The following is a 27,024-nucleotide window of genomic DNA, read 5'->3' as shown; positions in this document are numbered from 1 at the left end:
CCGCCCCTGAGCCCCCCGCGCACTCCCGGGGGTGCGCCCGGGTCCCCCCCATCGCGGGGCCGCAGCCGGCAGCAGCGGGGACCTGCTCGGGGCTGATGCGGCTGCCCCATCCCTGGCGGTGCTCAAGGATGGACACAGGGGCTCGGAGCAAGCTGCTCCAGGGGAAGGGGTCCCTGCCCGGGCAGGGGTTGGAGCTGGAGGAGCTTTAAGACCTCTTCCAACCCAAACCAACCGTGATTCTATGGTTCTAATAGAGTCAGGTTCTTCTCTTCCTCCCGTGCTGTGAGTGCCCTTGAGAACAGCGTGGCCCACGGGCAGGACGGGGCCAGGGCCACTGCAGGGCTCTGCCAGCAATGGCCTGGGGCTGGAGAAAGCTTTTCCTGGCAAGGCTTCTCCCCCTTCCCTTCCCTTCCCGAGCTGCTGGTCCCATGGGATGGGGCGGACCCCGGGATGGGGCTGGTGGCTGCACCGACCCTCCCGGAGTGGATTCCATTTTAAACATGAGTAATCCCATTAACTTCAGTTCTTTGCTGGAGCGGGTTGAGCCGTGGCAGGGGTTGGAACTGGATGAGCTTTAAGGTGCCTTCGACCCAAATCAATTTGTGGTTCTGTGACATGAGCCAGCCCTGGCTGCTCTGCTGCTGCAGGAGGGGACCCCGGGATGTCCCCTTGGAACACGGGTCAGGGCGCAGGCACTGGGCTCCGGGAGCACCCGGCCCCTCACATCCCGATAAGGGGAGGATGAGCTGGGGAGGGACCCGAGAGGAGGGCCCAAAATAGCCTCCAGTCAATGGAAAGAAGTCACCGCAGCGCTAAGAGCAGCGCCCTCAGCAGCACGGGAAGGGAGCAGGCAGGCACCCGGCGTCCCTGGCATCACCATTCCCAGCCTCACCTCCCCACTGAGCTCTGCCAGGGACAGGGCACATGGAAGTGCCACCAGATAACCCCACAGTGACCATGAGGATCCATGTGCCACCCGCCACCAGCACCCACCACCCGGCCTGGGGCTCAGGCCAAAGCCAACCTGCAAAGGCAAAACCCAGCATCCCCCTCCAGAGCTCCATGGATGTGCTCAGGCATCAGCACCCACAGCTGGGAAAGCTGTTAGGAAAGGAGGTAACTGCTGGTCTGCAGGTCCCCCACAGGAGGCTGAGGCCGTGCAGTTTCAGATCATCCATCCCACGGTCCCTGATGGCACCACAGCCATGCGGGAGCCCCTGCAGGGCTCATGGCTGGGCATGAGCTCTTGGAAAGCTGCTGTTCATCACCCAAAACACACCTCATGGGCCCAGCCAGGGCCGGGGTTTGTGCTGCTCCATCACACCAGGCCAGAGATCATCCCTCCTCACCACAGCAGGCACTGTCCCATCTGCAGCCACGAGCGGAGAAAGCACCAACAACCACAGTTCCTCTGGTGAGCAAAGGGCAGGTGGCGATGCAGGGATGCGGGGATCCATCCAGCCGGGCAGGGACCGGTGAGACCGAAAGAACCAGGCGGCAGCACACACGCAAAGGACGGTTTTTATTGGGGTTCTCGTGGTATGAGAGCAGTTGCACTGACCAACACACAGAAGCAGCTTAGCTGTGCCAAGAGAATCCTTCCAAAACAGAAGAACGGTGGGATGAACCAGGAGTTGCACATCACAAATCCGCGGGGACCTGGAGCTCACCCCTGGGAGGAGAACCCTGCGCGTGCAGCAGCGAACACGGGGCACCCCCTCCTCTGCACAATAAATATGAACAGAGCCAAGTACATAAAACAAAGTGATTCTCGTAGATACAATATCTAAAGGTATTTACACACACTGGCTTGTCTGACCATTAAATTACACATTGAAAACAGGTTCTCTTTCAATATAGCTCTTTAAACGACTCGTAGCTACTCATGTGAATCTGCTCCTTTTAGTTTGTCAAGGACTGAATGCAGTCACTGAAACAGCGCTCATGAAACACCTCTCTCAGGATGCTCTCGCTTTATTCTGTTTTTCAGACTCATTTTTAGTTGCCACCTCGCCTGCTCTCTCCTCCCTCCTTTTCCTTAAGGAAAAGTTGCCTGATACAGCCGGGAAAGCCTCCTCCCAGCCCTGCGTCCAGGTAAGCCCGCACCCTTGTCTCCTGCTCCAGTCTGGCAACACACCAACTCACCCAAACCTGGATAAACCCTGACCCTGCACCGACCAGCACACAGCGCCCACTCCCAGGTTTTCCAATGAAACCCTGCGTGGGCACACGTGGGGTCTGAAGCATCGGGATCCCAATCACCCAAGACACCACAACCCCACTGGCATCAGCATCCCTGCCGGTGCTCAGCGCTGCAGCCCGCTCCTCAGCTCAGGAATACACCACCATAGGGCAGGAGCGAGGAGGGGAAATGGAAAACGGGGAGGGAAAGGGATGGTGGAAAAGCAGCCAGCCCCATCCCTGCACTGGGACACGTCCCAGCAAGAGGCAGCTTCAGTGGCCGGGCTGGCATCAGCCAAACCTCACCCTGGGTTAAGCAGCACTGGACACGCACCTCGGGCTCCACCATGGTGGCAATCAAAGGCAGGCGCTTCAATGCCTCGAGTACTCCTCAAGCTGCAGGGGCCGCGGCTGCACTGGGGTATTTTTAGCCAATGAGTTATCCGATGAATTTGGTGCTATTTCTGTCCCCTGCTCCGGAAGGAGCTGCCAGGTTTGGTCACCTACAGCCTGCTCAGTGGTGGCTGCAGCTCCTGCCAGCCCCTGCCCCGGGCAAGCCTCAGGGAGCACCGGATCCCTTCCCAACATCCTCGGGCACAGCCCTGCACCAAGCATGGAAGCTCTTCCCTGCGAGGGTGCTGAGGCGCTGGCACAGGGTGCCCAGAGAAGCTGTGGCTGCCCCATCCCTGGCAGTGCTCAAGGCCAGGTTGGACACAGGGGCTTGGAGCAAGCTGCTCCAGTGGAAGGGGTCCCTGCCCGTGGCAGGGGCTGGAGCTGGAGGAGCTTTAAGGTCCTTCAACCCAAACCAGGCTGGGGTTCTACAGGCAGGCATCTGCCAGGACACCTCCACTGTCTTCACAGCTCCAGCCAAGTCAGCACCCTGAACCAAGGTCATTCAGCACCAACAAAAACCCCTTCCGGTGACCCCATTCTGCCATCACCGCTGCCCTGCACAGACCAGCCCGATGACAGCCACTGCTGGAGCGAACCGCGACCGAGGAGCTCCGAAACCCCTGAGCTGATGCCTGAGCCCTTTCAAACACCAACCCAACTCCTTGCCCCCATTTAAGGTCACTGACTCTCGCCCCTCGCAGACTCACGTGAACACCAGCTTCCTCTCCGGAATGCCGAGGGATAACGGGGAAACTGAAACCCAGCAAATCGAGGGGGGCGTCTGCACTTGGACAGGGTCCCGACGGCGCCCGCAATCACCGTGCTGGGAACAGAGGCTGCAGATGAGGGAAACTGGGGTGCCTTTATTATGAAAACCAGAATAAAGCTGATCCTGCTCGAAAGGAGCTGCTGGTTCCATACCTGTCCGGAGCAGAGATTCTGCGGAATGTCAGAAGTCGGAGAAACACGTATTTAATAAATAATATAAAATGCTTTTTTCTCTTGTTAAAATAGAATTCTGGGTTTATAGCTACAGAGCACAGCGACCTTTACATCAACAAAATAAAGCTGAGTCCGGGGGGGGATCAGGTTAACACAAAAGAAAATACAGTTGAACAACAGGATTAAAGCAGCCGATGTTCAGTCCACACAATATGTACACCATGGAATAGAAATCAACAGAAAACAAAAGGGATCACCTGGAAATTCCTCAGACATCTGGATATACATCTGGGCTCTGTAGACTTTAGATATTTTCCTTTCTTTTCTTTACAATATTAAAATTAATACTATGCTTTCTCAAAATACACTTCTCAGGGTTTTTTTTCTCTCATTCGTGGAATTGACGCATTCCTTACATTAATCAACACAACTAGAATTATTTACTTGCTACTGTACACTTCAAAGTAATCCTTCCCCCATCCCAGGCACACCTGGAGCGGGAGCATCCCGGAGTGGAACACCTGCATCCCTGCCACGTGCTGGCTGGGGACAGCGAACCCCCTGTGCGACTGCGAGCGGCTGCGGTGCGGGTACGGCCATGGAGAACTGAGGCCTAAAGCTGAGCAGCTGCCAGGGAAAGAGCCACGCACCAAGCTCCAAGTATCCTTCTTCCCATGAGCTAACGCACTGCAAACCTCACCACATGCACTGGGGCCTGATCGCACCCTTGCTGCTGTGCACCATCACACCTTGAGCTGCTCCAACAACCTCAGCCTGTGCAGGTCACAACTGAGAGAAACAGCTTTGCTTTCAGCACCAAACACGTCTCCTGTTACCTGAGCACTGCCACCAAACTCCTGCGCTGTATTCAGAGCACAACCAACCCAAAGCTGTGGCTGCCCCATCCCTGGCAGTGCTCAAGGCCAGGTTGGACACAGGGGCTTGGAGCTGGAGGAGCTTTAAGGTCCCTTCCAACACAAACCAGGCTGGGATCGATTTCCTTTATTCCCCCCCTCCCCATATTTACAGCAACTCGCATCTGACAAAAATATCACCCTACCTCAAGGAAGGGAAAGGGGAAAGGACATGGAACAGTCACAGCTCCTCGAGCAGTGGCTGTGACTCCCCAGCCCAGCTCCGGCAGGAATTACACATCCTTCTCCCATCACATCACTCAGGCGCTTCCTATCCAGGATCCAGTCATTCATCAGCTCATACATCAGACCCAAGGAATACCTGGAAAATAATCCCTGCGCACTGGAGGCGTGTGGCTGTGTCTGGGGAGTGCTGAATATGGCACCGAATTCTCTGGTTTGGAATTCTCTGGTTTGGAATATAAGAAACAATCCCTGAACACGCTCTGAACATGAAGCAGAACATCAGCACGGCTGCCACGTTTGCCAGCACATTCAGATACCTTGTCTAAAAGTCTGTGTTCAGTCATTCCCTGCTGCTGCCTGACGCTCTCGTTTCTTTTCTCTCCACTTCCCTGAATCATGGAGGAAAAACCCCCAGAACTCCCCCCCACCCAAACCCAAAAGGAAAGAAACAAACCCCCAGCCCCCCAATCCCAGTCCTAGAGTTGTGCTCAAAATGAACCAAAGACCACACCGTGCCCCAGGTGCTCTGTGTTCAATGACATTTTCCACACACGCAGCCAAAGCCCTTCCCATCAAGTAACAGCATCTTGTGCAAGAAGCCTCAGAGAATCCGGTCCCCAACCCAGGACCGAGCCGCCCGCAGCAGTGCCTAACACTGGCTTTGAGATGTGGAATTCCAGCTCTCCCTCCCTTCCATGCAGAACCCCACTTGTTACTGGGATCTGATGCAACCTCTCCCCTCCCTACAGCACAACAGTCACCAACATAAAGCTTTTCTAAGCGGTCAATGAATCAGTTGACTGAAGAACTGACACCGCGAGTGGGGCTGCCCTGAGCCTGCACGAAGCAAGAAGGACCCCATGAACGAGTGTGCTCCAGGGCATCCCAACTCCATTACACTTCAAGAAGTGCCTATTTCCCTCAGTCAACACACAGCCTTCATTTCATATAAAACCTATGGGTTCGAGGCACAATTTCCCAACTGCAGATGTGTCCCTGCCCTCCTCACGGACACATCAGGAGCTGCAAAACGCTTCCAGCAAGGATTTAGAGTAAAAAGCAACCATGGAAAACAACTGAAAGAGAAGAACGGAAGCGATCGTGAACTAGGGACATACAAACACGTTACATGAGAACTAAGAGCGGTTTTCATCACAATCTGAGGGCGTTTTTCCAAATCAAGAAGGGAACTAAGCCCATTGCATGGTATTGCAGGAAAAGCTTAACACCACCCAGTGCGGAGTCAGCGCCAGTGAGATGAGACTTTTCCTGTTCCACTCTCATAGGCACCACCCCTACTCCTTACAGAGGATGCTGAGGTGCTAAGCATCACTTACCAGTAAGGATGGCAGAAGCTGGTACTCTTTATACTGAATAATATGAAAAATAAATGGGGGGATCATTAAAAGCTATCACCTGATTGACAGGGGGTATTTTCCAAAGTGCATTTTCCATTCACACTGCACAGGATGGTCGACACACAGGCTTTGGGGGTTAAGCGACTTCCAGAAGCAAATCCATCCAATTTTATCACAAGTGTGCTCAGGATGAACTCGTGCTTTTAACACATTTCTCCTGGTTTTGCCAATTTGTACTTTCCTACATGGAAACAGGCCCAGACTCCATGGAAATCTGTTAGTGACACCAGCCAGTACACACCAGGGCACAAAGCACGCTGCCTGTGCAACTGCTGTCCCATCCCATGCAGGTACAGCTCCCATCATCTTTAGGGACTAGGAGACTTGTACCATCACAGCCAGGCAGAACACGTTCCGGTGTTCACTGAATCGGAAGAAAAGCTCAAATTCAGCCCTGACCTCCCTCTTACAGAACACCAGCACAGCCAGGGAAAGCTGACCTGACGTGCCCGAAGTTGTCTAACAGCTAAGAGATTATATCTGTACTTCAGCAAGAGTTTCCACATGACAGGACTGACGTCTCGAGCAGAATTAATAGAAACCTGGCATTTGATCAGCTCGTTTTTCAGTTCCATCCCAGTATTTTCAGACTGTTTTCAACGTGGACAGTTTGAACTCACTAGAAAAGACAATTGAAAGTCCTTTTGCAAGCTGAGCCGTTTGATGGGTGCACAAAGCTCCTGAGCTGAGCTACAGCGATGGCCCGGGCTACCTACGCTATGAGAACACACTTGCTTCATGGTTTTGTGTACAACAGAGAGGGATCCACAAGTCCCATAACTGAGGAGTGATCCCGACTACGTACCGAGGCACCCAGACACTTTAACCCAGTACATGCACTAGTATGCATTGGATTTGAGTAATTTCTGTTTAATCTTTAAAAAGTGCAGTTGACCTGAAATGGAAAAGAACTGTCTTTATGTTCACTGTAAACTTGTCGAAAGGAATCTGCTCTTTAAAAACTGTGCTAAAATAGTCAAATTTATACAACAGAGCACTAGATGAAGCTACCATAAATTCCTCTTCACCAATTATTACTCTATGGTGTCAGTTATAGTACTGTATATACGTAGAAGAAGCAAAACGGTGGTAGCTACTATTAGTGAGTACAACAAACCAAGTGAATAATTTGAGTTCAATGCTTCCATGAAGTAGCAATAACATTTAAACCACAGGACAGTTAGAATTCAGTACTTTGAAGTGCATAAGAGTCACACTGTTGATCGTCAGCAGTATGGAGAAAGGTTATTACAAAGTCAGCAGTAATGGTCGGAAAGAACACGGCAACACGACAGACTGAAGGTTATCCAACACAGCAAGTCTGCAGCTCCTCCTGCAGCCGAGGGGCTCGTCGGTCCCGCACAGACCTCTGCTCCCAGCCAGCAGTCACCAGCCCAGTCTCCAGGCTTGGAGAGTATTGCAGAGAGAACAGGATCTTCCTTCCATCAGTAGTTCCAGGCAACGGACCACGGTTCCGACACCGCCAGGGTGGGGAATGCATGGGAGCAACATGCAGCCTCTACGCTCGGCAATCTCCACCGCTGCTAGGAGCATGAATTCACTTGCCACGGTTCCAGTCCTCCCAACCTCCAGACACAGAGTTCTGACATATCCCACGCTGTAAACATCAAGTTCTTCCTCTTCTAAGCACATCCCGCGGGCAGGATTGCACAAAGTAATTCGTAAGGATTCTGTGAAACTCGGCATGTTCACGAAGCAGCTTGCCCTAAGTGAACCTGGGTTGCTGTTCCTCCTACAGACCATTGCTATTCCTGTGGCTGAGCGGTGGTTTGGAAAGCTCTACAACTGTGGAGCGAGATTTATTGAGAAACTTGGGAGCCCGGCGCAGCAACCTCTGTGCCTCAGTAAAAGCTTCTGTCAGCTCCTTTTTCCACTGAACAAATTCTGGGTCGCTCTGAAAGAGATACAGAAGTCGTTTGGCACTTCACAGCAAACTGCCAGCAGCGTCTTCTCTCTTAGCTAGCCCTTTAAAAGCAACTTAGTTTAGTTCTCTGCAGGGATGAGGAGCTTTGGGCACTGAAACGTGCAGCCCTCGCTTCTCCAAAGCCAGGCAAGGCAGCAGCAACCACGGGCGGTCCAAACATGCTGAGCACTGGTGTACTTCCTCCCTTGCAAACACATCAGCTACCACCAACCGACACGTGCCAACAAGGCCTTCCAAGCCCACGGAGGCTGAGAAGATTTGAGGTTTTTAGCTATTTACTATTAAACTATTTAACCATTGAAGTCCAGGACAGGAGCTGCATGGTTTCCTGCTTTCAAAACTCGGGGGGGATAAGAACTTCCCAGTTCTGCTTAGCTTCATAAAGCACCCTTAGCTAATATGTAATGGGAGGACCTGAAAAACTTCAATCGTTTTATCATACGCAAAATCAACCTGATTAACAGTTACTGAAAAACAAGGGTCTCACCTCACACTGCAGGACAAACTGTTTTCCTCCTTTAATCCTCAGTAAGATGCATTTCTTATCTTTAATTTGTGTTTCTTCAACAGACACTATTTGTTCCATTGTCAGAAGGCTTTGCTGTAGCATTTGCAAAAAAGCAGAGAGATGACTGAAAAACCCTTGCTGCCCATCAAACAAAACCACTACCTAATTTCTCTGGACTACCCACGTAAATCGAGTTATGAACATGAACAATCATTATGCAAACATTTATTTCTGAAGAGTGGGATCATCAGCTAAAGATAGATTATAAGGTAAGAGAGGGATTTAGCAAGGGGCTTGGTTGCTCCAACAGATGCAACAAAATACAAGCTAAGGAATGACAGCACAAAATAAGAATCTACAAATAGGTGTGTCTACAACCAGATAGTCACTATTTTCCCTCAAGAGAGTTGCAAATAATGCTATTTTCCACGTATTAGTGCTGTTATAAATAAAGAGCATTTTGACTATTTCAACGAGCTGGAAGGGAATGAATATTGAAGCACTCTATACTTGCAAAGAGGCAAACATAAACAGTGTGCAGAAAAGCTTTCCCGATGGACAACAATGTTTTGAAACTCCAAAACCTTTCTGAACTAACTACACACAGGATCTGCCTAGCACATCATCACAGCTGGACTAAACTAAAGTTCCTATAGCATTTGCTTTGAAACAAAATGCTATAGCCTTTATGACCTTACCAGTTTATGTTTTTTTGTATAAATAGTCCAGAGGTCCTAAATGAAAAACAACACCATGAACTACCAAATTCCTTTCAAAGCAGGACAAAACAAAGTAAACAGGTTTCTCAAGTCTGCTGTTCCCTCAGTGCACTGTAGCTACCCATTAACTAAAGTGATACTCCAGATAAGCCACCCAAATCCACCGGTCACTGACTCAGACAAATCCACAGGAGGTATGTGCCCGAGCAGGAGCTCATCAGATCTGCCCCAGCATCCCCCTGCCTTTCCTGCTGCTGCTCTGCAGAGGACCCCACTTACCCGTGACTCTCCTTCTCCTCGCCATTCAAGTCGGTTTGGGAAGAGGTAAAAGTAACGACGTTGCCACTGGGTCAAGAAGGGGTTCCCCAGTTTCAGCATGTATCCATGCATGATACAGTCCTTCCCCAGGGCATAGTCTGCAACAAGAGGAAGCATTAGTATGCAGAACGAAGTGCTGCCAACAGCATCCTGCAAACATGCTGGGTTAAGAAAGGGCATGGCCCTGAACACAGGGTGACTCCATGTGCCCTCGACAGCTCTGCAGTAGTGCTTCATGTGCACAGACAGACACAGAGCCCATTCTGCCCTGATTACACAGGCTGCTGCAGTGGAGTAATCAGAAGCAGAATTCAGTTCTTAAGCATCAACTATTAAAAGAATTATGTACTGCTACCCAAAGCTCAGTTTGTGCTGAACACCCTCCTGCAAACAAGCGAGGTTTGCTGTAAAGGACCTCCCGTTTGCTTTCTCAGCTTCTCTGTCATGACATCAAATCCCACATAGTCTTTTCTGAGCACACACCACCAACAAAAGCGATGAAAGACTGTACATGGTACTCTTTAAAAGAGAGTACAAAAGGTTTTCCAAAACATTATGTCATCATACAGCATTTCAAAACATTAAGAACCATCTTCAGAAACACGACACTGACTAAATGAATTCTAACAATTACTGGTGAATGACAGTAATATGAGAGTCTGCCGTGTGAAACTTCAAACACACGAATTACTACCTCGCAGCAAAAGATGGAGACAAGTGCATTTGACAGATTACCTTCCTCGTGGCCAAGCTGCTTATTTTTAGCCCTTTTTCTGGCCTCAATTTTATCTGTGTCTGCATTTACTGCATCATAAACAGTTTCTGCTACTTCTTGCTGCCAACGCTCCGATATTACCAGAGGGAAGTTCTTATATAATTCCTGGTCACTATCAAGCAACTTGCAAGAGAAAAACAACATAAAACACCAACATTTTAATAACTTATTACTATTCTTATCCCCAGTAGTTAATAGTAACCCACATTAACAGCATTATTTTAAAAGATTAATGTTAACAAAACAAACAGGTACAAACAAAACACGAATACCCACTTAAGCAAAGATATTAACGTATAAACACAAAGATATTCATTCAGACACAGAGAATAGGCCACCTATTCAAAACTTGTTTGGTCCGATAGCTCTAAAAGCCTCACTCAACATTGCCCCACCATGTTCTCTAGGCTTTACCTTTATCTAATCCCTTAAATGTAAGCGCTGTTCTTAACTTGGCTGCATAAAAAGTCTCTCAGCACAAATATCCCGTGAATGGATGAAAAGATACCTTGTACACCAGAGTGCCTTCCATGCTTCCACAGCCAAATTCTGCGTTCTTAATCATTAAGCTTCAACAGTCAGCAGTGCATGCTCACACCTCAAGTTTCCCTGTTACATGAATTCTTTTCTCCCCTAATCCTTAACTACAGTACATGAATTGAATTGCACTGGAGGAAACTGAAATTACTGGACCTTCAGGAGGGACACGTAGGTAGGACAAGGGAGAATGGCTTTAACCTGCTTTAACCTGCCTGATGAGCTCTCAGGCAGAAGCTCTTCCCTGTGAGGGTGCTGAGGCGCTGGCACAGGGTGCCCAGAGAAGCTGTGGCTGCCCCATCCCTGGCAGTGCTCAAGGCCAGGTTGGACACAGGGGCTTGGAGCAAGCTGCTCCAGTGGAAGGGGTCCCTGCCCGTGCCAAAGGGTCTGAACTGAATGATCTTAAGGTCCTTTCCAACCCAAACCAGTCTGGGATTCCATGACCACAGCAGGAAAATCCACGCTGGATCTCAAGTCAGAAGACCTCGCTGCAATTGGGTGCACGTGGTTTACAGGGACTCCTGACAGCATCTGAGTACGAGAGGCAAGCTGTGGGCATCCACTGTTGGCTTTCCCGCTCGTAACCTCAAAGAACACATGTTCTTCTCTGTGTCACAGGACACTGCAGTATAAATATCACCCTCACTGGCAAGGGAGGAGACAAGGCACTCAGAACTGGCATCCTCACGGGCAGAGGCGGCTCCTGACACCTCAGTGGGAGCTCCGGCTGCAGCTGACTCAGAGGCAGGAATTATTCAGTCCCTTCTAAAAGGCTGTGACGTCCCAGCGGGAGCGCAGAGCAAAGAAGCTGTACATGATACCCCTCACTGACTCATGCCTAAGAATAAACTTCTCTTATGGGCGCCCTGAACAAAGATTACCTGGAAGTGAGCTGGCTACACGAGTGTCAGGCCTTGCTGAGCGTATCTGATCCCCATGAGAAAGGAAAGGACCACCCAGCTTCTCACTGCAAAATGGTCCTCTGAATTACTGCATTCCAGAACGGCAGGAAACTGGAATCCTGTTAGCCTAACATTGACAACGTGGGGTGTTCTGGGACAAAGAACATCTTGGGTTCTCTGAGCTGCTCTTCAAACACGTAAAACCTTTTCTGTGCCAACTTCTGCAATTACAGCAGGTGACACTGACAGACAAGTTCCTTTTCGGCACGCTGAGTACTTAACATGTGGTTTTGATCATAAAGTTTAGAGCAATTAGTTTCCCTCCTGACTCACTTCTGTGCTAACGAGAATAAAGTGTGATCTACTGAAGAAATGCATTGCAAGAATAAAGACCAGGACAGACCCAAGACAAGCACTGGTTCACTTCTTGTCTCCAAGGGCCCAGGAAGCAGGATGAAAACACAGGGTGCATCACACCCCCTCCATGTGTGTTAGCAACAGGCCAGCAGCTTTAACTTCCCATTCCTCACTTAAACTATTTTAAGTGAAGAACGGGTTTGGATACTATCAGAACCTGAAGGTTTCTTTTTATCACTTTTCTAACTTGTAAAGGTGCTACCATTGACACATAGCTATTAATTTTGAAGAGCTTCCCAGTGTGCACTCTGACCATGAAGTAACACTATTAAAATAAGGTTTAGTTCCACTTCTCCGAGCTACCAGGAACAAATTACAAGTTTTAAAACAATAAACCATTAAGAATTCTTGAAAATCTGAGGATTTCCCAAAAGCCATCTGACCATTTGGAATATTTGCTTTATCCTATGAAAATTTTGATAGGAAGGTAGATTTACTCTAAAAAGTAAAATGTAAGGGATTAGCATGCAACAACAAAGCAGCCAAGCAGCCTGAGCCACCCCTTTCATAACAGCATGGATTAAGTTCCCAAGGTTGAAAGTAATCCCTTGCACACTCAGTAGCCCGGGAGCAAAGGAATGGCATGCACATGGCAAGTTAAGCACGGCAGCCATTCTGTACCCATCAGTTAAAGCTATGTACCTTAATGCCCTTAGTGTCCTCTTCATCAAATGACCCAATATCAAAAGCATCCGCTGCATTTACTTCTCCCCGGGGAGGAATCAATGGTGGAGGATACTAGGAATTAAAAGCAGCAGAATTAAAGACAAATTCATGGATGTTACTGAAATCAATAATATATCCAAGCCTTTTTATTTTTTGCACAGATTACACTCGACTGCAAAAATATGTCCCTTGAAATTCAGCTTCAGCCCAAAGTTGTTCCCCTTTAACAAATGCTCCTCCAAAAATTCAGGGAAAAAAACCCACAGTTTAGAGCCAGCAAAGCAGTAAGCACCATGCAGTCCTTTAACCCTGAAGAATTCAGTACTGACGAGGAAGACTTGTAGTAATGAGCATACAGCAGTTTGCCTCAACCACCCTCTACATACTCATGCAAGTGAGTACAAGACTGGAACCCTAAAGTTTTCTGGCCATGACCTGTTTGGGCTTATTTTCCTTTACTGCTTTACCAAACTAAGGTTACTATCCCAGTCCTTTACCTTTTGTAAATAGACTTGCTGCCAATCAATGCCCTTGAAGAACGCATGTTCTTTTACTTCTTGTGCACTGCAAAAGAGAAGTAACTGAGGTTAACAAAGAGAGAGGACTTTTGAAATGTATTTGAGGAACAGCCTTCAGAGGTCACATTTCTATCACTTGAAAACATCAGGAAAACGTTTTCTTTTTTCTTTTTCAAGGAAAAAAAGCAAGTTTTCCTAAGCAAACAACAGAAGACTTTCATGTGGAAACAGTGCTGTAGGGCTGGCAAGCAATCCCTACTGGTTTGCTGTGCTAGTCTGTCATTTCAAACAACACCCATCTGTCAGATCCCATATACTACTTCCACATAACAAGCTTACTCCACACCATTTCATATTGTACATATTTTATGGCAAAATAAGCAACTCCTCTGGATAGGCCCCAGGCTGAAAAGCAATCTCAGGTCACCCTCAGAGGGCTCCATGATAAAAACTGCCTATCCCTCAGGAATCAGAGCCAGCCCAGCCTCAGGTGTGACTCTCAATTAGCTGTTACCACACCTTGCCAGTGGGTTCTCAACAGTTGTTTACTCCTCCCATTGTATTCTCTCTGGCCTCACCCTGGCTTTCTGAGTAGGTGATAACACCAGGTTCAGTGAGCAGCTATGAGCAAGGTAAGCTTTGGCTGCAGCAAGTCAGGTTTTGTAGCCAACAGACAAAAAATGCCCCTTTCCTTACAGTCCCAGAACCCAAAAGGAAACAAGTGTTCACAGCTTTCTGTGCTTGGGGGTTTGGGTTTTTCTGCGTGCAGTATATCATTACAGATACAAGATAAGCGATAAATGTTAAGCTATCAGTAAGTCTGAGTCAAGTAATGTGACTTCCTGCCAAAACGGATCAGGCAAAACCATGAAAACAACACCGGGATGAACAGTACAACCACCACCACCCAGTGTGAGCATGACTGCAGGGAGCTCGGGGAAGCCTTCAGGAACAGAAATTGCCCAAGAACTTGTCCAAACCAAAGGAAGCTGAAACGTTACTCCATGCACCGCGCTTCTGAATGTTCTCCTTCCAAAATTAAAGTCATCACAACAGGAAGCAGATTTTGACATGAAACGAATCCACTCATTTACAGAGAAGTGGAAATTTTTCAGGGCAGCAATCCAAGAAGACAACACCTACCTTCTTCCTTGGCACCCCAGCCTCTTGCTAACATCCCGCTGCAGGAGCCCTTCCAAAAGGGACTTCAGTTCAGGAGAAAATGAATCTGGGAGCTCCACATTCTATGAAGAACAGAAGCACAAGAAGAGACGTTTCATTATGCAAGTGGTGTGACCTGCTTTCCCCACACAGGACAGCAGCTTTTCTTTGATAGTGCTTGTTAAGTAACTCTTCCACGTGCAAATAGAGCTTTAGCAGAAAGCAGGCTCCAGAGCTCCAGTTTTTAAGGAGATGGGAATTTACTAACCCAGAACAATGTAAGTGCCACCCTCACCAGGGTCTTACCACGGTGAGCGTCATCCGGTCGATCTCATGCTTATCTTTGGTTTTGTGCTGTCTGAAAGGACTGTGACTGTAGAAATAAGAGAATGCACAGTCAATGGAAAGCCATAACACGTCAGGTTATCGCAGCAGGAAAGAGCATAGCATCCCCTTAGTCCCACTCTTCCACCTCACTAATCCTGTCCTGCAGGACATGGAACAACTAGTAACACACTGAGCATTTACAACACTGGCATGCGGTGGCTACCAGCTACCAATTTACCTGGTAAATTATCAGCTCTGTCCTTTTCCTGCTTCATAGTTCTGAGTTTGAACTTTTCCTTTTAGCTATAGAAAACCTTCTAATATTTACAGATTTAAACAATCACAAGCAGAAACATTTTAGTATGAGACTTTTCATTAGATTTAGGATATAGTCCCTGTTTCTCAGTTTTCTTCAAAACCTTGAGGGAATGGTGGTTTTCAAAATTAAGATGTAATTTACTTATCAATACCTTATTGTATCAGAAACCATTTTGTCTTGCCACATGGCTTTGGGTACCAGCTTGTTTCAACTGGGGATCTGCTATTCAAAGAGTTATTTCCCTTTTATCATCAAAAATGCTTCTCATGAATGGATCCCATGGATGGACCAGGTATTCCATTCTTCTGGATTTAAGCATGACAAGTAAGAAGGCAAGAGTACCAGCCCCAGGTACTGTGATGGTGAGGCTCTGAGCAGATCAGGGAAGCAAATGACTCACTGGGGACTTATGGGCAGATTTTGTGCCAGACTATATCACTAAACACCAAGAAACGGCACCATGTGCCCAGCTTGTTTGAGATGTGAGATGTTTAATTGCCTTCAGAACAGATGAGGAAGGAGAGCTCACAGTGAATAATGCTTTGGCTTCTGTCCGCCCACCGATACCACCCCACACATCTCTGTCAGGAGGAACTGCAGCCCGTAAGGACTGAGATCTCCCCACCCTGTAAGCCTGAGTGCCTGTAGTAGATGGCACCGCTTGTCCCTAGGTGCTAGTTCTTTCATCACACGACTTTAATCCTGTCAAGGAAGAACCACAGCAGTCAGTGGGTTTAACCCTCTGGGCCCAAGTGACTCAAAAGGAGGTCTCAGAAGGAAAGATGAGGAACCCACAGTGGTCCCAAATGAAGGATGCTCTCCCCTCTGCTCCCAGCAAACCCCAACCATCATGTGTCCTGCTACCTACTTCAGTGGGTGATTACAGACACAGAACTGCTGCCAGCTGCCTGATGCTGTCTGTACTTAGAAAGACTTCTTTTCCTGGCAATTTAAACACTTTTGCTTTCTTTATTTGCACACTTACATTCAGTCTAGTTTGTGAACAATTACTGTTAAACTGATACAGCTCTGTAGCTCCATTCATAAGCCACACACCTTTTGTACAGTGCCTGGGATAGAGGTAAGAGCTTATAATTAATTAGGTGCAAGGACACAGGGTGATCTAACTAATGATCAGTCTTTACAGAGAAGCACTCTGAAAAGCTTAAAACATTTCTTCTGTTTCACCATTAATAGTGAGGATGCTACTTCCATCAAACACTTGCCAACCAGCGCTTACTGATTCAGATAAATCCCATAATCTCAATAAATTCATGCAGCCACTTTAGTGAGAAGGTAATGGTTGACAAGGCTGTAATTATCATGTATTTTTGTACACCAATATGGTAACAGGCCAGATTCAACAAGTGGAAGCCTCCAGACATAACTACAGGAGGAAAGACTACATGTAAAAAGGGAACAGTTTCATCACAACAGCAGGTCTTAAGCATAAAATGAAGCCCATCATTTAACAGGGCTGCTGGTGTATTTAAGCAATGAATAACATCCTACCATTTAAAAAACTAACAGTTGCCAAGAGATGAGTAAACTGTGTATCAGTAGAAGTCAAAAGAGTGGATAGAGCATCTGCTTTCCTCCCTGCCCCACACCTGCAGCTACTAAAGGAAGCAGGGCTTGTTCCTTGTTTGGTTGGGAAGCAAAAAGCCTGGTTTAGCCTTGCGTGCAGACATGGTCCACATTGCAGAGATGGCAGTGAGATACCACTTCAGATGCTGTGCAATACGTTACACATTAGTACTTCAAGGGACAGACAATGAAACCTCACTCACCCCCTCAGGAGTTTGAAAAGCATGCAGCCCAACGAGAACCAGTCTGCGCTGCTATCGTACGCCGTTCCCTTCTGGAGCACCTCGGGAGCCATGTAGCCGTGGGTACCTCTGAGAAGCAGAAAGGGACAAAATCTTGATTACAGCCAGAACTAACACTGACAAAACAATTCAAAACTGGTGTTTTCTCAATAAGATAGCCTCATTTAAAAAGAATTCGTTTTAAACTTGATTTTATTTTGCTTTTTCTGTGGCCAGACATACATATGCATGTTTTGTTTGTGTGTATCTATTGAGGAAATACCTTCAAACATGAACAACAGAGGTGATTAGGCAAACGGAAGCAGAGATTTAGCAGAACGAGTGCAGGGGTCAGTAAGCAGCTTCCATCTAAGAGTGGACACAACAGAGAGGTAGGAAGGATGCCTACTCTGTTCATTCAGTTCACAGGGAACACGGATCCCAGGACACAGCACCAGATCACTCCAGCCCTGGGCCCAGGAAGGCTGAGACCTGCTCCTGCCCCCAGCCCAGAGGCCGGCAGAGCTGCCTCCTGCTCTCCCGAGGTGTTCCACGTGTCTCTTTCCAGCTAACAGCAGGATGTAACAGGAGAATGCACCCACCAGACGCCATGGCTGGGGTCACCAGTGGAAAGCAGTCACCGTGCATTGCTTTTACCCTTGTTGTAACTGGAACATAGGGATTTTCCCAAGAACCCACTGAACCGCAGATCTTTGAAGGTATGACAAGATGAAGCTTTCCTTTTTGCATAAATTCTGAGACTAAATCAGGGCTAATGAGGACCTAAGAATAAAACTTGCCAGATACAATGTGGAATCCACACACAACCCGAGAAACTCGGATCCCAGTTATGACCTGACGCCAAGAGGCAGAAAGGAACACAATTTGCCTCCATTTTCACAAAGATCCAGAGAGAGAAAGACACAATAAACCCTGTTTTTTAGTCAGTTTAGGAATATTTAATTATCCATTTAGGACAATTAAAACAATCTGGTACTTTAACTTTGAGCAGTGAATCATCTCAAAATGATGTGTCATCTTCCAGCCATGCCTACACATCAGCTGCTACAACTGTGCAGGAAAACAGAGAGAGGAGACTGAAAACCCTTATTAGAGCTGAACCCAGCTCAGCTGCGTGCCAAAGCAAGCCTGTGCCACCCAAGCGTTACCTTTCTTCCTTAAGGACTCAGCAGTAGCTGTATGTGCAGCAAAGCCCCCAGATGCAATACTTACACACTGGCATGGGGCTTCTTCTTGGAAAAGTCACAAGCGAGCCCAAGGTCTGATATCCTCACATGCCCGTGTTCATCCAACAAGATGTTTGCAGGCTGGAAAGCCAGAGGCACAGAAAGGTTACTGCCTGGTACGTTACAGCTCTCCGAACACAGTAACTCATCCTCAAACATCAATACTCTCTTGTAACTGGTAATTGCTTTTTGGGGCTTTTTATGTCAACGTAACAGCCACTTTCTAGCTCTAATCAACATTCTAATGGAGCACCACCAACCCCACAGATTATGAAAGACTGAGGAATACCAAAGCACATGACAGAATAAATCCCATTTGGCCTCAAGTCCACACCACTTCGGTATAGTCTCTAACTTAATAGCACCATTAAGCTGGTGAGACGAGTAACACTGCACAGGAGTCATTCTGACCCCAAGGAAGCATTTTCCAGGCAGGTTAAATTGGGTAACGACTCAGATCAGAACTCTTTTGAAAATCATTAGAAAAATCAGCCAAAGATGAACAAATAATCTGTATTCTTCCCCACAAGAGGTTTAAGGCAGGATAATTGAACCTGTGGGTATACTTGCTGCTGTCCAGCACCGGGGTGAAAGCAGTTGCTGTTCACCATTACCTTGAGGTCTCTGTATACAACGAAGCGATTGTGCATGTGTTCTAAACCCAGGATGATCTCAGTAGCATAAAACCTCATCTCTTTTTCAGAAAAGACTCCGTGCTGGGAGAGGTGGTAGTGCAAATCTCCTCCTGAAATGAGCAGAATTGAGATGCCATTACAGGAACAGTCAAACCTTGCCTCACAGGCAGAGAGCAGGATGCCATGGGGAGCACTGAAGCATTTGTAGGTTCTTAGAACCTATGGAGCTCACAGAGACCCAGCCCTACACTCTGCCATTACCAATGGGGACAAAATACCTGAGAAAGGTAATAAATAAATCTCATCAATCTGAAACTCTGTTTTAAGAACACATTTACTTCATATACATTTGCATTCAGTGACTAATCCAGCAACTGAGTCTCAATGTAAAGGATTTACCCAGCAAGTCAAACACTGTGTAAGAGCGGGCCCAACACAACGTCACTCTGTGAGCTAAGCCATGCCACCACCACATCAAATTGTGACTATTCCTAGGAAAGAGTCCAAGTCCCACAAGCACTCGGCATCCTCAGCAGATATGGGCACTGCAGCACCTTCTCTCTCTTCACTCCACCAATTCCTCTCTCTGTGTGTCCTCACTAGGGGTAGGTTGAGGCTTCTAGGTATGAGTTCTTCCCTTCTGAGGAACGCTTCCCCCATCACCTCTTTGCAAATCTCTGTACAGCAGCCCTTTACTTTTACTCTGAAAGCTGTTCCCTGATGTCCTCATACATTTCTCCACATGACCAGCATTTCCCCAAGCTTCCAGCCTGGTGGGCCTTTTGGAACCTTTACTTAAATATGTCAATATTTTAAGGTTACAGAGATTTTCCAGCCTGTTCTGTACATCCCCTGGTACAGATCAATGTACCCCTGGCTGCTTGCAGGCCACTGCTTCACACCTCGAGTTATTTTTTCCCTCATTCTCCTTATGATCTCTACAAGTCCTCCTGCACCATCATCCGCATGAGTCTTGCTTACCATTCATCAGGTCCAGAATGAAACAGAGTTTGTCAGGGGTGTGGAAGGCATAGGTCATACACACTATAAAAGGACAGTCCTAGAAGGAAAGGAGCAAAGAGTTCATTTGGGCAATAAGCAACGTACCACTTAGAGAAGCTAAAAATACATGGGATGTTCTTCCTGTGATATCTGCCCATATTCACAACAGTTTTCTAAAGCAATCTTATCTACACAATCTGATGTTTCACTTGCACTTCAGAGATCTCAGATTTTGCTATGAGGAGCCAAAGGCTTAAAAAGTGCAGCGACCATCACTATCCTCTACAGACTTGCACCTACAGCAGCTACAAATATTCCATTTACCCGAGCTTGCACGAGACTTACATGGAAGATACATCAAAGCTGACAAGCTCCAAGCCAGCTCAGGGAGAAATAAAGCTGTTCCCATGAAGTGTAAAGGGTACACACTATTTCTCACAATTGCACGGTGAATGTTCAGCTGTTGGAGCACTCACCACGAATCATGAGTCACGTCCCATACCAAATCCCCAAGGAAAGAAGGCGTTATCCTCACCTAGACATTAAATGCAGCCACACTGCTGCCAGCCCCTGCAGAGCTGCACGGGGAGGGGGACAGCCACCCGCTGCTGCCCTGCAGCTCCCCAGCAGCACTCGCAGCAGATGGTTAAAGAGAACAAAATACAGCAGGAAGGAAGCCACAGCTCTGATGAGTATGTGATGCCCAGGAAGCAGGAACAGCAAGCTCCAGACTATGCAAAACCCAGCAAACAAGTGTGGTGAGTCCGGATTTAAGTGTCACTGCAGGGTGGCCGTGCACAGGGATGGATTATACTGCCACTGCTTGATGCACCTGAGCCTTAATTCACACGGATGTTTAAGACAAGCAGCCCTTGAAAATACAGCTGGGAAAACTCCTCTGCTCCCACTGATCTGTTCAGTGTGCTGGTATCTCTATAATGCAGAGGCCATGGCAGAAAGCTGGCAGAACACCCTCTCTTCAGCAGGCATATATTGGATGCTAATTAATAGGGGGTGGCTATTACATGGTCAGTCCCTTCTCCAAAGCCATATGAGACCAGGGCTGTTTGGTTAGCCTACAGTGAAAGCTTAAGGACTGGCTGTGCTACTGAAGCAGACTGGGCTGCACAGTAACACCAACAGGCAACGTTCCGACCCCAAAGCACTGATGGGAAGATGGGCCAAGATGAGCTTAACTGCTGAGGAGCCAGGTCAGCAGGCAGGAAGCACGAATGTGACCTACCATGACTTAAACAATGAGTTAATTCCTGCAGGACTGATAGTGAAAGCTCTGGGAATCTCTAACAGGAACTCGCTTCCTTCCCAATTTAGAAGCAGCAAAACACAGTGGCCTTGAGCAGAGCCGGGGATGGGGAGCTGGCTCCGGAAGGGAGGGAACAGCCACACACTCCATCCCTGCCAGCCACTGGGCCAGCTCAGGCCAGCTCATCCTCCCACAGGGCAAAACCAGATAAGGCTGCAATGTGAACCTTTCCATACTTGACTGAATTCCAGTGATTCCCACGCTACATGGACCAACCCTGCTGCACCATTCAAATCTGTGTCTTACTGCTACTGTGCCCATACCAATCCCCAATGCAGAAGGCAGGCACATGTCTGAAACGTGTGAAAATAACTGCTGAATGGTCCTAGAAACGAGGAGGCTCTAGGCAAGGCTGTAAGGACATTACCTCTCGTTACAAACTCCATATTCTGTAGTTCCAACTTAACTTCAGAGCAAAAGCTTCAGTAGAATTTTTAACTTGATTTTCTAAATCAGCTGGATAACTCAGCAGTGTCCCCAAGCAGGCTTCCTAGTGCCTTAGAGCAACCTAATTACCCAGAAGGATCAGAATTTAAACACCAGACACAGCAAAAGAAAGGGCACCATCTATACCAGTGCACCTGTGCTTTTATGGATCTCATTTTTTAAAGGAACTCTGCAGGTGTAAATGTGATGCATAATTCATTTTTTGTGTAAACCTTCCTAATTTAATCAGTACCCTTAATAAGAGAGCTTGACTGCCTAGTGTTCTCAGAACAGAACTAGAAGACACAGCAGAGTGGCTGGAACCCCAGTAGTGCAGAGCCCCTACTTCCTAACACACACAGAGCACCTTTTGGCATGCTGCTGTTATACAGCCCATGAGCAGCCATGGTCCCAGTTGACCTCGATGCACTGGGTTTGAACAGAAGTCAGGCAAACATTGGCTATTACAGAAAGTAAATATTTTTCTTTCTTTTAACAGAAAGAAAAATATTTTCCATACTCTGCTATTTCCCAAGAACTTCAAAACCTATTCCCAGCACCCAGCTTGAACATCTCCATGGGACAGAAAGCCAGGGCCTGTATCTTGCAGGAGAGGAAACACAAACCTCACCAACAGCCTGTCCGTGTTACACCAACCATCAGTGACAAAGCACATGCCACGGTGGGGAACCCCCATGTGGTGCTATGTGGCCAAGCCCATCAGCTCCCTGTCTCCTTAGTGGTGCCCACCCCACTGCCGAGCTGTGCTCAGCTGCAGCATCACCATGAGAAGCTGCTCTCACAAGGCAGCCGCGATGGACTCAAGTCTGGCAGCTCCCTGCTGAAGAAGTGGTTGTGAGTGCCAGCATCTGAGGTGGATTACCAAATGTGGTTACACAAAGGCATGTGTAATCTGCGCAGCTGTTAGTATGTGCTTTGCAGAGACATCTGGATTCCCAGTTTCATGACTAATGGTACTGCAACGAACTTCCCAGTTCCATTTTGTTCCGGGCAGCACATCGATCCTGTCCCTGGGCACAGCAGGCGCCATGCAAACCTAACAGCTCAGCTTCAGGAATTAAATGAATTACCTTGTTCTACCCCTTGCAAACCTATTGAATTCTGCATATTCAGAATGTTCCAGCATCTCATGTTGGCTGATGTGCCTATGTCCCTGAATGGGCAGCATTCTGCACAAAACCTCTCTTCAAACTCGCTTTCAAGTTTCCAAGAATCTAAAACCAGTTTCTCTCCAATGAGCTGATAATCAATGAAAAACTAAATGGGTTGTCCTGCTTTTCTGCTGCTCAATGATGAGCTCTGTGCTGTCAGGTAAGAAAACTACCCACACCATTAGCAGCCTCGGGAACAATTTTCTCTTTGAATTGCTAGACATGAGAATTCAGAGTCAGTTCTGCAGCACCAGAACCACAAATTGAAGTTAATAGGACAATTATTACTAATTTGCCCAGATTTCTTGTCTAGTCTCCACTACAGAACTTCACCCTCTGGCTCTGGGAACTCCTGACACTTCTGGAGAAGCCACAATTTCTCTCTGGTGAAAGAGTTCACTTGATTAAGAATCTAACTGAGAAATCCCAACCGCATCACTGGGCTGTGGCCAACTGTATGAGGATCACCAAGGCTCAGGGCTGGGGTCTGCAGGTGGGTCCCAAGAACCCCACACAATGCTCCAGGCTTGGGGAAGAGTGGCTGGGAAGCTGCCCTGAGGAAAAGGACCTGGTTGGTGTTGGTCAACAGCCACTGAATATGAACTTGTGCCAAAAAGGCCAAGAGCATCCTTGCTTGTGTTAACATCAGTGTGGCAGCAGGGCCAGGGCAGTGGTTGTGCCCCTGCACTGGGCACTGGTGGGGCTGCACCTCAAATCCTGTGTTCAATTCTGGGGCCCTCACTACAAGAGAGACACTGAGGTGCTGGAGCAGGGCCAGAGAAGGGCAATGGAGCTGGTGCAGGGCCTGGAGCACATTCCATTCTCATTTCAGACACACTGCTAGAATCAGGGGGAAGGCTCCAAGAGTTAATATTTGCATGTCACACAACTGGATTAATGGAATACGTATTATATGTAACAGCTTTTATATTATATGGAAGAAAAAGAAGAAATAAAATAATAACAAATCAATGATACTTACTCCTGTACTGACAAGAGACAGCATAATTCTTTCATTTAAGGCTAATGTTTCTCCTTGCTTCATCTTGATTCTCTTCTTATCTAAACATTTCATTGCATACCTGAAAATATTAACCGTTCAGAAAAAGCACCAAAAACACTTCCTCCTTACAGAGTTATTCACTACCAGTTATGCCATGCACGTTTCAATATCCTGTAAGCAAGCTCTTTAAAGACTTAAACCTGGTACTAAAAACATCATGACACGACTAAACAAGCAAACCTCCAACATCTCAGAGTTAAGACGTTTTCAGCAGAAGCCTCCTAACACAGAAATGTGCTGTAACAAACAATTCTGCGTCCAAACAACCACGGAGATTGAGGTATTACATATCATACATCCATTTATTAACACCTACAAGCAGGGCTTTGCAGTATGAATTAAGTAGCAGACACTATTACAGTTACATGTAATTCTAACAGTTTCTGTGAGGAAAATAACATCCTGAACACACGCTGAGCTCCGATTTGAAGTTTTCTTTCTACTCAGAGGTCAGATATACACAAGAAAGCTTTTATTTTAATCTTCTACCATCTGTATTATACAAATTAATAACATTTTGCTCAAAAGCAGAACGTTACCCTAACAACCATCAAACAAGAGGAGGGTATTACATAGTCTGGCTATTTGGTGAAGCCAGCAGGTGAGCCCACTATTAGGCAGCAGTTGAGGAGGAGACGTGTGCTCCTGCATAGAGGATCTCTAGACACGGGCAACCACGGGTTTTTAGGCCACTGGTGTTAAACTGCACTGAGGAGAACACCGTGTTACAGCACTGCACCGATGCTCATCAACCTCCTACGCTGCCAGCTCTGCACAGCCACGGGGCCTCGCATCACCTCGCCCTGCACTCCCTCGACAAGCCACGTCATTCCTGCCATGCATGTGTGGTGAGTGGGGGAAGAGTGAGCGTGAGCATCCCGGATTCTACGTTTCCAAAACAAGGAATATATTCACAGCACGTGCTCCTGCTGGGGAGTCTGCAGACGCTGACTATAAATAACACTGCACATGCTGTCCTTGATTTACGCTTTGACTCCACTGATCAAGTGAATGATAGGGGCTGCTCGGGGCTGACCAAGACAGGGAACCTCATCCTCATCTGGAACTGCATGCTTACAAAGCACTGCAATCCCTCCCCCTTTAGACTGCTTTCTGCATCATGCTTCTGGCCCCTATTTAGATGCCCTTGAAGGAGGTGATGTGAAAGAAGCCTCAGGTGTGTCTTTGTGGGTTAGTGAAACACCGATGGCATTTACCTTCGAGGGGTGGCTTCCCAAGCTCCTTGCAGGCAGTAAAGTGCAGCAGAGGCAGCCATCTAGAGTGGACGGGATCTGGATTAGGGATGGGTAAACAGGTTTGGATTAAGAAAGAACTAAACCAAACCTTTACCCAGCAACTGAATCTAATCTAAAGGTTTGCTTCAAATTGGAAATAGGTTGGTTTATCCCACATTGCACTTCCCTTCACTCTATTTATATCTGATAAAACCTGTCCTTTGCTTCACTTGCTAGTCCCAAGGTTTATCCACCTCCTGAGACATGAAAATGCCTGGGAATCTGTCAACTACCTCTTCAGGGTGGATGCCTACTGATTGTGGCTCAAGCTAAATAAGATCTTTAGTTTTGTACATGGACAAATTAACTGTACATGGACAAAAAAGTCCCCAAGTAAGAACAGAGACAGTACTGTTAGTAATAATATAAATACTTGAAGTCACTGCAAAAATACTGAGCATGACAGCAACATTAAGAAGTCTTCCACTTGTTAATAGCTCAGAAGTTTATTATTATCAAGGATGCCAAGCACACAGCACTGCCAGTGAAGCCAACTGTAACCGCAGACACTTGGCTCATCGAACATGCCAGTGCGTACTTAGAAGAGGAATGTGTAAGGATGGTCCCTGGACTAAAATTGTTAGGAGAAAAGCAAGTTGAAAGGGGTGGGGTGGAATGTAAATAAACAGATAGAGAGATATTGAGAATGCTTTGTTAAATCAATGCCCAGATGCTCCAAAGAGAACATAATGGGGCAATTAATGCCTAGAGACTGAAATTTGATGATCAAGGGAAGTGTGTGAATGGTAAGACCAGAAAAAGGATAAAACCCACAGAGGGTTGATCTCGGAGTTCCCACCAGGAGCTCTGTTAAGGAGAACTTCAACACTGGAACTATATTCTACCAAATGTAGATAAGGATCACTGCTTTCACCAGTGAAACGTGCTCTTCAGGGCACAAACACGCAATCGCACATAGCTGGAATTCTGTGTTCAGAACCTGCTCAGGCCCGACCCTGCAGGTTGCACAGCACTGAGGTCCTGTCCCTACAGCATCAATGAGGTCGTGTCCTTACATCAGCACCAGCTATGGGATGGGCTTCACTGCGAGAGGAGCAACCTCCAGCAGACGAGAGGCACCACCTCACACCACCACCATAGCTTCCGCAGGGACCCAGTCCTGGGCCATCAGGCTCCGAGCCAGGAAAACAGCTAAGCACACACTTCATTTTAAACACATCTGCCCTTTCCATTACCTCTGCAAAGACCATTTAAATGTAGGATGTGCTTAAGAGCTCTGCTAGACTGAAGCCCCACTGCATGGCATGTAACAGGATCAAATATCAAACTAAGCTTAAAGACGAGCCAGAAATCGGAACCTCTTGGGATAACATTTAATTACAAAGAACTACAGAGTAATGTGACGCTGCTTCCCAGTGGTTTGGTAAGAAACAACTGGAAGGATTTCCTTACTAGATCAGAGCTTAGCATTGCCTCTAAAACAAAGCAGGTAAATACTCACATTTTTCCAGTGTCTGCTTTTCTGCAACCATACACTTCACCAAATCCCCCTCTTCCTATTATTCTATGTACACTAAAATCATTCATGGTCAGCTGTAAATGCAAAAACCAGAACAAAAACCAGATTCAATTTGCAGCATTACAAAAACTTACTGTAAAAATAACATCTAAAGAACCTATTCATGTGTTAAGATATTTAACAAGTGTAATTCATGTAACATGCATTGTTTTGGAAGAAGGAGCTCCTTATTGTTTCTATTTCAACCTACTTGCAAGCAATTACTCGAAAAGGAACATGTTCTTCCTTTGACAAGATAAATATACTTGGAGGTACTTACATGAATATTTAGTTCTACGTTTTTCCATTGACAGAATCTAGTAAACTTGTCACTGTAGGGAATAAAAGTTTAAAAGTGGTCTGAGACACTGTGTAAAGCATCATAGG

The 27,024-nt window shown here is 47.1% G+C and overlaps 1 protein-coding gene across 1 annotated transcript in view; it reads right to left on the bottom strand.

The window, feature by feature from the left end:
* Positions 1 to 6,888: 6,888 nt before the first annotated feature.
* GRK3 (G protein-coupled receptor kinase 3) overlaps positions 6,889 to 27,024 on the bottom strand; it is a 57,393-nt gene continuing 37,257 nt past the window's right edge. Inside the window, exons 7-21 of the mRNA XM_062615615.1 lie at positions 26,918 to 26,969; positions 26,581 to 26,672; positions 23,743 to 23,842; positions 19,818 to 19,896; positions 18,816 to 18,946; positions 18,188 to 18,282; positions 16,937 to 17,044; positions 14,807 to 14,873; positions 14,483 to 14,583; positions 13,319 to 13,385; positions 12,798 to 12,893; positions 10,260 to 10,422; positions 9,486 to 9,622; positions 8,467 to 8,580; positions 6,889 to 7,949 (exon numbers count right to left, since the gene is read on the bottom strand). Coding sequence (XP_062471599.1) covers positions 7,788 to 7,949; positions 8,467 to 8,580; positions 9,486 to 9,622; positions 10,260 to 10,422; positions 12,798 to 12,893; positions 13,319 to 13,385; positions 14,483 to 14,583; positions 14,807 to 14,873; positions 16,937 to 17,044; positions 18,188 to 18,282; positions 18,816 to 18,946; positions 19,818 to 19,896; positions 23,743 to 23,842; positions 26,581 to 26,672; positions 26,918 to 26,969 — 1,564 coding nt within the window. The 3' untranslated portion in view covers positions 6,889 to 7,787. The remainder of the gene's footprint in view (positions 7,950 to 8,466; positions 8,581 to 9,485; positions 9,623 to 10,259; positions 10,423 to 12,797; positions 12,894 to 13,318; positions 13,386 to 14,482; positions 14,584 to 14,806; positions 14,874 to 16,936; positions 17,045 to 18,187; positions 18,283 to 18,815; positions 18,947 to 19,817; positions 19,897 to 23,742; positions 23,843 to 26,580; positions 26,673 to 26,917; positions 26,970 to 27,024) is intronic.

The sequence above is a fragment of the Pezoporus occidentalis genome, unplaced genomic scaffold (assembly GCF_034315485.1).
Source record: "Pezoporus occidentalis ecotype Australia unplaced genomic scaffold, CSIRO_AGI_Poc_V1 ctg102, whole genome shotgun sequence".
In the NCBI taxonomy this organism is placed as follows: Eukaryota; Metazoa; Chordata; class Aves; order Psittaciformes; family Psittacidae; genus Pezoporus; species Pezoporus occidentalis.
Note: the sequence above shows the minus strand (reverse complement) of the source record. Positions and strands in the feature narration are given on the sequence as shown.